This window comes from Anguilla rostrata, chromosome 6, assembly GCF_018555375.3.
Source record: "Anguilla rostrata isolate EN2019 chromosome 6, ASM1855537v3, whole genome shotgun sequence".
In the NCBI taxonomy this organism is placed as follows: Eukaryota; Metazoa; Chordata; class Actinopteri; order Anguilliformes; family Anguillidae; genus Anguilla; species Anguilla rostrata.
The window spans coordinates 1827328-1838945 of NC_057938.1; the positions used below are offsets into that span (position 1 = coordinate 1827328).

General features: G+C 46.1%; 1 protein-coding gene across 8 annotated transcripts in view; it reads left to right on the forward strand.

The window, feature by feature from the left end:
• The window catches only part of LOC135258149 (3',5'-cyclic-AMP phosphodiesterase 4C-like), a 52416-nt gene extending 44920 nt beyond the window's left edge, over positions 1 to 7496 (forward strand). For 7 of the 8 annotated variants that reach the window (XM_064341422.1, XM_064341423.1, XM_064341425.1 and 4 more), the window contains 6 exons: positions 69 to 233; positions 592 to 691; positions 1891 to 2045; positions 2326 to 2448; positions 2559 to 2741; positions 4082 to 7052. In XM_064341422.1, coding sequence (XP_064197492.1) covers positions 69 to 233; positions 592 to 691; positions 1891 to 2045; positions 2326 to 2448; positions 2559 to 2741; positions 4082 to 4585 — 1230 coding nt within the window. In that variant the 3' untranslated portion in view covers positions 4586 to 7052. Of the gene's footprint in view, positions 1 to 68; positions 234 to 591; positions 692 to 1890; positions 2046 to 2325; positions 2449 to 2558; positions 2742 to 4081; positions 7053 to 7126 lie in introns of those variants that run through there. The other variant, XR_010330879.1, reaches the window with a different exon arrangement.
• Positions 7497 to 11618: the final 4122 nt, after the last annotated feature.

Sequence of the window (11618 nt, forward strand, 5' to 3'; positions counted from 1 at the left end):
CACTGCTGTGCTGTGCTGTGCTGTGCTGTGCTGTTTCCGCGGTCCTGACCTGCGTTCCCCCCCTGCAGGAGAGGGAGCTGCTCAAATGCTTCAAAATCCCCGCCGACACCTTCATCACCTTCACCATGACGTTGGAGGATCATTACCACGGCGACGTGGCCTACCACAACAGCATCCACGCAGCGGACGTGATACAGTCCACCCACGTCCTGCTGTCCACCCCAGCACTAGAGGTCAGTCTGCCCCCCTCCTCCTGCTGTCCACCCCAGCACTACAGGTCAGTCTGCCCCCCAGCCCCCACCCCCAGTGACCTGCCCTCACAGAGAACAGTGTCAGGCAGCCATGTTCTTGACGCCATGCCTGATTATTATGGGATGCAGGGATGATCATGTGCTGCGTCAGTCCTCGGGCTCAAAGAAAAAGAGAGTTTAGGATGAATATGTCCCAGTTCAGCTTCACTATCTGCCACTTTATTTTTAAATACTTTCACCCCTCAGACGCCTGTAAAGTTCCTGCAGATGGTCTGACGATAAAAAAACTCATTCTCTGGTGGCTTTAGTCACATGACTCTTGGACTGTCTCCTTCTCTAGGCAGTCTTCACTGACCTGGAGATCCTGGCGGCTCTGTTCGCCAGCGCCATCCACGACGTGGACCACCCCGGCGTCTCCAACCAGTTCCTCATCAACACCAGTACGTTTCCGCTGCTCACTGCCCCCCCCCTGCAGGCCGGCCAGGCCACTGCAGCACACAGGAAAAACACAAGCCTGCTGTGACCTAGAGCCCTGTTACTCAAAATCACGGTCCTCCAGGGCCAAGAACTGCTGCTTTTCCATCCTCCCTTTACCTGGGAGTCAGGGGTGAAGACAGTCTTGCCAATCAGTAGCACTAGTTGTTCAGTTCATTGCATGGGAGAATAGAAAACCAGGTTCCGGATTTGGATTCAAGGGCCAGAATTGAGTGTCCATTATCTAGAGGGTGGGTGGAGCTATCAGCTCTTACCAGGCGATTCACTGATATACACCAGTCACAGTGTTCTTCTGCGGAGAACACATTTTTTGATTGGTTAATGGTTGACAGCGTGTGGTAGCTCCACCCATGGGGCAGTATAGGAAGTGGTGCTCTCCTTGCTGTGTGGTAACTGGGCGGGGCTAGAGGTGTGCAGGGCTACGTCTGTGCTGCTTGTCTCTCTTTGTTGTGTGTGTGTTCAGTATGATGTGTGTATAGATTGTGTGCTGCAGGTATGTTGTGTGTGTGTTCAGTATGATGTGTGTATAGATTGTGTGCTGCAGGTATGTTGCGGGTGTGTTCAGTATGATGTGTGTATAGATTGTGTGCTGCAGGTATGTTGTGTGTGTGTTCAGTATGATGTGTGTATAGATTGTGTGCTGCAGGTATGTTGTGTGTGTGTTCAGTATGATGTGTGTATAGATTGTGTGCTGCAGGTATGTTGTGTGTGTGTTCAGTATGACGTGTGTATAGATTGTGTGCTGCAGGTATGTTGCGGGTGTGTTCAGTATGATGTGTGTATAGATTGTGTGCTGCAGGTATGTTGTGTGTGTGTTCAGTATGATGTGTGTATAGATTGTGTGCTGCAGGTATGTTGTGTGTGTGTTCAGTATGATGTGTGTATAGATTGTGTGCTGCAGGTATGTTGCGGGTGTGTTGCAGGTGCAAACGAGGTGTGCTACAGGTATGAAGGTGGTGTGTTCCTCACAGTAACTCTTCTCTCCTCGCTCTGTTTTTCTCTCTCTCCCACTCTCTTGCTTTCTATCTCTCTCAACCTTCTCCTTTTATCACTCTCTCTCTCCCTTCTCTCTCCCACTATTGCTCTTCCACTCTCCCTTCTCTCTCCCACTATCGCTCTCCTACTCTCTTTCTCTCGCTCTCAGACTCAGAGCTTGCTCTCATGTACAATGACTCCTCCGTCCTGGAGAATCACCACCTGGCTGTGGGGTTCAAGCTCCTGCAGGAGGAGAACTGTGACATCTTCCGGAACCTCAGCAAGAAACAGTGGCAGTCCCTGCGCAAGATGGTGATCGACATGGTGAGGGGCGGGGTCAGGGGCAGTGTGAAGTGCAAATGGTCTATCTTTCCCACAAACTGTATTCTGATGTCACAATGTCAGGATCTTGGCTGGAAAACACTATAGTATTGTATGTGCATCTCCGCGTGATATTTTACAGTATGTGTTTGGTATTTGACTAGAAGATTTGTTTAAATGTTTGCATGGCAGATGCAGTTAATCTTGCAACCCAGTTGAGGAGGAAGAGGAGGACGAGGAGGAAGAGAGGTGGAGATCACAATGCTACTTGTTTTCCCCGCAGGTCTTGGCCACAGACATGTCCAAACATATGAACCTGCTGGCTGACCTGAAGACCATGGTGGAGACCAAAAAAGTGACCAGTCTAGGGGTACTACTGCTGGACAACTACTCCGACCGCATACAGGTGAGTGAGTCTGATATAATACAAGTGAGTGTGTCTGATATAATACAGGTGAGTGAGTCTGATGTCATACAGGCGAGTGACCCTCATGGCGGCTGCGTGTGTGTGCCCAGGTCCTGCAGAACATGGTGCACTGCGCGGACCTGAGCAACCCCACCAAGCCGCTGCAGCTGTACCGCCAGTGGACCGACCGCATCATGGAGGAGTTCTTCAGCCAGGGCGACCGCGAGCGCGACCGCGGCATGGAGATCAGCCCCATGTGCGACAGGCACAACGCCTCTGTGGAGAAGAGCCAGGTACACACACACACACACACACACACACACACACACACACATACTACATATACAACACACACACACACACACTACATACTGTACACACACACACACACACACACACATATACTACATATACAACACACACACACACACACACACTACATACTGTACACACACACACACACACACACTACATACTGTACACACACACACACACACATACTACATATACAACACACACACACACACTACATACTGTACACACACACACATACTACATATACAACACACACACACACATACTACATATACAACACACACACACACACACTACATACTGTACACACACACACACACATACTACATATACAACACACACACACACACTACATACTGTACACACACACACTACATACTGTACACACACACACACACACATACTACATATACAACACACACACACACACTACATACTGTACACACACACACACACACTACATACTGTACACACACACATACTACATATACAACACACACACACACACAACATACTGTACACACACACATACTACATATACAACACACACACACACACACACACATACTACATATACAACACACACACACACACTACATACTGTACACACACACACACACACTACATACTGTACACACACACACACACACATACTACATATACAACACACACACACACACTACATACTGTCACACACACACACACACACTACATACTGTACACACACACACACATACTACATATACAACACACACACACACACTACATACTGTACACACACACACACACACACATACTACATATACAACACACACACACACTACATACTGTACACACACACACACACACACACATTATATATACAACACACACACTCACACACACACACACACTACATACTGTACACACACACACACACACATTATATATACAACACACACACACACACACACTACATACTGTACACACACACACACACTACATACTGTACACACACACACACACACACATTATATATACAACACACACACTCACACACACACTACATACTGTACACACACACACACACTGTATACAACACACACATACACACTACATACTGTACACACACACACTATATACAACACACACACACTACATACTGTACACACACACACACCCACACACACACTATATACAACACACACACACACATACACACTACATAATGTACACACACACACAGGCACTACACAGTAGCAATGCACAGTCCTTCTGTGAAGGGAAACGGGTTGCCAGGCCATATTTTAATTCCCAAATCTTGGATTCCTCTTCTCAGGTGGGGTTCATAGACTACATTGTGCACCCCCTATGGGAGACATGGGCGGACCTGGTGCACCCCGACGCCCAGGACATCCTGGACACTCTGGAGGACAACCGGGAGTGGTACCAGAGCATGATCCCCCACAGCCCGGTCAGCATGTCCGAGGGGCAGGACCACGAGGGCGTGCCGGGGGGCGGGGCCAGCATGGGCGTTGGCCTGGCTCCTGGGGAAAAGTTCCAGTTCCAGCTGACCCTGGAGGAGGAGGAGGGGGAGGAGGTGGAGTCAGAGTGCCAGATCCCACCCCAGGGTGAGGGGGAGGGGCATGACACCAGGTGGGCGGAGTCATCCAGGCTCTGCCAGCCATTGGGCCGCTCCCATCATGCCCTGGTTTTTGGGCCCGCCCACAGGACGTTGGTTCTGACCTCAAAGGTGGACGATATGCCCGACTCTGAGGATGAGGAGGGAGAAGCAGATGAGGAAGAGGAGGTAGACACTACACGTCATCAGCAGAACACGTAGCAGCAGCCCCAGGCCAGCTGTGTGTGTGTGCGTGTGTGTGTATGTGTGTGTGTCCACCAGTACTCTCCCATTCATGTGTCCTCACCATGTAGCAAAAACCTCTGTGTGTATGTGTGTGTGAGTGTGTCTGTGCATGTGTGTGTGCGTGTGTGTGCGTGTGTGCGTGCGTGTGTGAGTTTGTGTGTGCGTGTGTGTGTGTGTGTGTGTGTTGTGAGTTTGTGTGTGTGTGTGTGTGTGTGTGTGTCTGTGCATGTGTGTGTGTTTGTGTGTGTGTGTGTGAGTTCACCCCAAGGCCCAGAAGCTAGTAGTCACTTTCTTACCCATGCTTTTATGTGGTTAGACATGGACTGGTTTTCAACCACTTTATAACCGTTTTTACAACCACTGTACAGCATGCTTTTCAACCATTTTTACAACCGCTCCACAACTGCTTTCCAGTCACTGTCACCAAGGAGAGGAAGGGGTCTACAGGGGGAGGGAGTTCCTCTGAACCATGTCTTCCTGTGAACGATTGCTCCAAGCAAGAAGAAAGAACACGTTTCGCTATAATGATAATCATTATAATAATGATCATGGGTTTCTGCCACATTTACTATAAAGATATGCTCATTTGGATGAATGTAAACCAACATGAGTGAATATTTTCATTATTATTTTTTCTTATTCACTGAAGTTTGTCAAAAATCTTATAGAAAATGACCTGTGAACTGAACGCCTCTGTCGTACCAAATATGTACCCATGCTAAGGACAGAAACAAAACAAAAAATGACAATAACCTCAGGGTGTTAAGAACGTTTTGTTTCAATGTAGCAGGATTGGATTATTGGGTACCCCTCTCATTACTACTGAATAAGGATTGCAGCCCAGGTGTTGTGTGTACGTGTGCATTTGGCGCCCCCAAGTGGAACTACACAGTTGAACTCCATTCAACAAAATGTTAACGTTTCCAAGGAGGTGAGAGAATTTCTGCATTAGAAACGGGTTCAAACAGTGATCTCTGAAGCTGAAAAATTATAACATTCACAATTTATCCCCCAAAATTTTAATTTTGGTTACTGTTGGATTATCGGGGTACCCAGTTCAGATAAAAAAGAACACTTATAAACTCCATTGCACAATTTTATTTTATTTTTTACATGTGATCCTGTCTTGCATTTTATGGTCATGGTTTTAGTGGTTTATAGTTGATTTAGTCGATAAGAATGTTTTTGTATTATTAGATTTTATTGTAAGGGTGTTTTATTTGTATACTGTGTCATTTCTGTCAGCCTGTGACTAAACAGGGGAGCTGCCCCTTTAAGCACTTTATGCCTTTAAATAGCCCCACCCCTAGCCTGCTTACAAGGGCTGTATTGTGTCAGTTGAGCTGGCCATTGGACTACATTTCCCAGAGGCTATAGTGCTGGGGTCACATGGGAGGAATTGCACTAAGTCTCACCGGGAGGAAGAGGGGTGGGGTTCAGAAGAAAGAAAAAAAACAAAAAAACTATTGAACCTCCGGGAGATGCTCCGCCCCTCCCCTCCGTACCGCTACCTGTAGCTCCGCCCCCCTCAGAGCCTTCCGCAAAGTTCCGCTGCTCCAACACCTTCTGCAAGAAAAGCACATGGACTTAAAAAACAAAAAACAGGAAAGTAACAGAAAACAAACAAGAACTGTAGCATTTATGCACATTATGGTTTTCAGTTACTTGGAAGAAAAAAACAGTCGTTTTTTTATTTATTTGTAGAGTCGGCTGTAATATTGGGAGAGAGTGTTTTTACGCGTGTGCGTGTGTGATTCCTCAGTCTTGTGTGTCTCCTTTGGGTGTGCATGAGTCCGTTCCTACTGCCCCCCCACCCCTTCAGCCTCTCCCCCCAGTTGAATCCTACTGCCCAGCCCCCCCCCCCCCTCCCACCCCCCTCGCCCCAGAAGCCCATCCCTCTACCCCATTAGTCCCTGTCCTTGTTCTCAGGGACACGGCCAATGATAAGCAGGCATGACGTGACATCACAGGGGCTGACCGCCTACAGTCTGATGACGTATGGCCAGATGAAAACCATCCTGCCGCTGGTCGTACCCTGGGCCACCGTACGTGGTTCTGGAGAACAACATTGGCTGAGGCCTGTGTCTTTATTTTGCTTTATACAGTCAGACACATGGAACAGAGAGCCGGGGGGGGGGGCAGGGCCAGTGGGCGGAGCCTGGACTAAACCGTGCACATGTAGGTTCCCCCATCACGTCACTGATGAAAGGCTAATTTTATCAGTGGTGTGAGTTGGAGTACACTCTATGATACAGGTGTGTAACATACTAACTGCTGTGAAACAGGTGTGTAGCATACAAACTGCTGTGATACACGATTGTAACATCCTAACTGCTGATACACGCATGTAACATGCAAACTGCTGTGATACATGTGTGTAACATGCAAACTGCTGTGATACACGCGTGTAACATGCAAACTGCTGTGATACACGCGTGTAACATGCAAAGCTGTTATCAGCGTGTAATGAGAACTGCTATGATACAGTGTGTAACATGCAAACTGCTGTGAACACAGTGTACATACAAACTGCTGTGATACACGATTGTAACATCCTAACTGCTGATACACGCATGTAACATGCAACCTGCTGTGATACATGTGTGTAACATGCAAACTGCTGTGATACACGCGTGTAACATGCAAACTGCTGTGATACACGCGTGTAACATGCAAACTGCTGTGATACACGCGTGTAACATGCAAACTGCTGTGATACACGCATGTAACATGCAAACTGCTGTGATACACGCATGTAACATGCAAACTGCTGTGATACACGCGTGTAACATGCAAACTGCTGTGATACACGCGTGTAACATGCAAACTGCTGTGATAACCGTGTAACATGCAAACTGCTGTGATACACGCGTGTAACATGCAAACTGCTGTGATACACGCATGTAACATGCAAACTGCTGATACAGTGTACATGCAACTGCGTGACATGTGTGTAACATGCAAACTGCTGTGATACACGCGTGTAACATGCAAACTGCTGTGATACATGTGTGTAACATGCAAACTGCTGTGATACACGCGTGTAACATGCAAACTGCTGTGATACATGTGTGTAACATGCAAACTGCTGTGATACACGCGTGTAACATGCAAACTGCTGTGATACACGCGTGTAACATGCAAACTGCTGTGATACATGTGTGTAACATGCAAACTGCTGTGATACACACGTGTAACATGCAAACTGCTGTGATACATGTGTGTAACATGCAAACTGCTGTGATACACGCATGTAACATGCAAACTGCTGTGATACACGTGTGTAACACACGGCAGGTAACAGAGGGCTGTAGTACCGACAACATGAGCGTACCTGTGTTTGGTCACTCGTGTGGGTCTTAACACTGTGTCTTTATCTGACGTTCCCGTGTTTCCTGTTTCCTGTGATGTCGCCTTGTTTTCAGCATCGCCACTTCCTGTGTAGAACAGGCAGGGGGCGCTGTGGATGGAAATGTTCGGGTCCTTTTTAAATAAACACTAAAGCTTACTGCTGTCGTACTCGTCCGTTGCCGTAACGCAAGCTTTTCACCAGCAGGATGTAAAATAACGTTTTACCTTAGACTGGGGCACTGATGGACTCCACACCACTGCCAATATGGTACATAAACAGCCCACACAGCTGTTTCTATGATAAATATTCAGTTTTCTGTAAAGCAACAGTCTTACATATATCAGAAGAGAAATGCTCTCTCTCTCTTTCTCTCTCTCTCTCTCGTCTAAAGAATTGTGCCACTCTGAATAATGGAATTTTGTTTTTGCTTTTGTTTTCTTCTTCATTTTTTATTTTTGTGTTCCTCCCTTTCTCTATTGTTCTCCTGAACTGGTGAGAAATGAAGGGAGTCAATTAGATTAAATACTTTGTCTCTGAGCCTAAGAATGTCAGTATATCTTCCAAGAGAGAGGGAGGGGCGACAGATCTGAACCACTCCCACAATTTTCTTTGTTTGTATGTTTGTTTGTGTGTATTTTTTTGTTTCCTTGTTGCTTACATTTTAAAAAGCCAAAATACTCCAGAATTTCAGGTTGTCGTAGAGAGGAAAGTGAAATAAATTATAACAACCTGTTCTGATGTTCATATTTGTTCTTGTGGTTTTTTTCCTGGTCTAAATTTTTCGCTGTTCTGATGAAGATGAGGATGATTATCTGTGACTGAAGGTCGCAGGTTCGATTCCCAGGTAGGAAGGAAACTGCTGTTGTACCCTTGAGCAAGGTACTTAACCTGCACTGCTTCAGGAAATATACCCAGGTGTGTAAATGGATGCAATGCTATGTGTAAATGTGTAAATAGTTCTGAAAGTTGCTGTGGATAAGAGTGTCTGCTGAATGTCTGTAATGTAATACTAAACACACATCAAATACAGCAAACACACACTAAACACACATCAAACACAGCAAACACACACTAAACACACATTAAATACAGCAAACACACACTGAACACACATCAAACACAGAAAACACACACTGAACACGCATCAAATACAGCAAACACACACTGAACACACATCAAACACAGCAAACACACACTGAACACACATCAAATACAGCAAACACACACTGAACACACATCAAACACAGCAAACACACACTGAACACGCATCAAATACAGCAAACACACACTGAACACACATCAAACACAGCAAACACACACTGAACACGCATCAAATACAGCAAACACACACTGAACACACATCAAACACAGCAAACACACACTGAACACGCATCAAATACAGCAAACACACACTGAACACGCATCAAATACAGCAAACACACACTGAACACGCATCAAATACAGCAAACACACACTGAACACGCATCAAATACAGCAAACACACACTGAACACGCATCAAATACAGCAAACACACACTGAACACACATCAAACACAGCAAACACACACTGAACACGCATCAAATACAGCAAACACACACTGAACACACATCAAACACAGCAAACACACACTGAACACACATCAAAGGTAGGACACTGCTGTTGTACCCTTGAGCACGGTACTGCATTGCTTCAGTGTATTTCCAGCTGTATAAATGGATGCAGTGCTATTCGTAATTGCTGTGTAAATAGTTCCTTGAGCAAGGTACTGCATTGCTTCAGTGTATTTCCAGCTGTATAAATGGATGCAGTGCTATTCGTAATTGCTGTGTAAATAGTTCTGTGAGCCGCTCTGGATAAGATGCAATGTAATACTAAACACACGTCAAACACAGCAAACACACTCAGCCCTGGCAAGACTTCTGCAGTCAAGCGACCACGTCGGTCAATGCTATAATCAAAAACATCGTACCTGTGGATTCGGTTCACCATTCATCACTGTTCAGTATGTACAGAAATACAAGGATATTTTTCTCTTTCATTCTTATTTTCATCTGCTTAATTGCATAAATAAGATTTTGACTACTTTTGGCTTAAAAGCTAAATCGAATCAACTGTGTTTACGGACTGAACTGAGGGTTGTCAGCTGCCACTGAACACTAGGTGGCGCCAAATACTCTGGGTGTAAAATCACTTGAGCTGAGTAGGTTTAATAACCATTCTCAACATTTGCTTCAGCGTATGTTTCTGGAATATTTGTCACATCTGATGGCATACTTGCCATTAATATTATCATTATGATGTAATAAATACCTTCACCTCCCCCCCCCCCCCCCAAATAAAACATGGAAGGTTTACAGCTCCTCAAAAGTGTTATTAGTGTTCAGTTATGATCCAGTGATGCTTGGAATAATCAGATTTGGAAAAAAGTGCGGTGCAGTCCGTAGGGAAGCCAACTCTGGAGCCTAAGTGATTCCCTCTGGCTGGGGGGTTTTGTCCCCACCATGGCAACCTCTGAGCATTTATGCCTCATCTGTCTGTTGCCCCCTCTGCTTTCTGTGTGTCTGAATAAAACAAATATACAAAAGGAGGGTAGGCCTGCAGTGTAAATCTGGCATCCCAGTGAGCAAAAGCCTGAATCTCGATGTCTAGAGGGGTGGAAATCTAGGTTGAGAGACCTTTTGACCTATTTGGTTAAACCTAATATGCCTCCCGATATTGCCTGGCTATGTTCTAGTCGGCTAGAAAACTTTGCGACCAAATGTTGCCAGGTGTTTCACCTGAACGCCTCGATGAAGACGAAGAGCGATGGGATGTTAGGCTTCTCCTCTTCCTCACAGTTTCGCCCTTGTTGGACTCGGGCTTGGCGGGCGGGCCGGGTTCAAGTCGGTGGTGCGGTGCGTTCCAGGAGGCTGATTGGCGGTCTCTCTCTGGAGTCTGTCTGATCTGGTCCCGGTTCTTCGCCTCTCTCTCTGTGTTTCGCGTGCCGATGGGTCTGGTTTGGGTTACCCGTCACTCGATAGGTCTGCTTGCACCATCTGGGCTCCCAAATGTCTGTTTTTGTTTTGAGCCTCAGCTAGTAGGAGGGGCACTAACCTCTAGGGACACTTAGTCAGTATTCTCTATGTGGGCTAATTTTACTCAGGGACATCCCCCCTTACACAGAAACACACACACACACTCATACTCAAACTCACACACACACACACACTCATACTCAAACTCACACACACACACAAACTCATACTCAAACTCACACACACACACACACTCACACTCAAACTCACACTCACACTCACACACACACACACACACACACTCACACTCAAACTCACACTCACACTCACTCACACACACACACAAACTCACACTCACACTCAAACTCACACTCACTCACACTCAAACACACACACACACACACACTTACACTCAAACTCACACTCACACTCACACACACACACACACACACTCACACTCACACTCACACAAACTCAAACTCAAACTCACACTCACTCACACTCACACACACACTCACACTCAAACTCACACTCACATACACACACACTCATACTCACTCACACTTACACACACACTCACACTCAAACACACACACACACACACACACACACACACTCACACTCAAACACACACACACACAC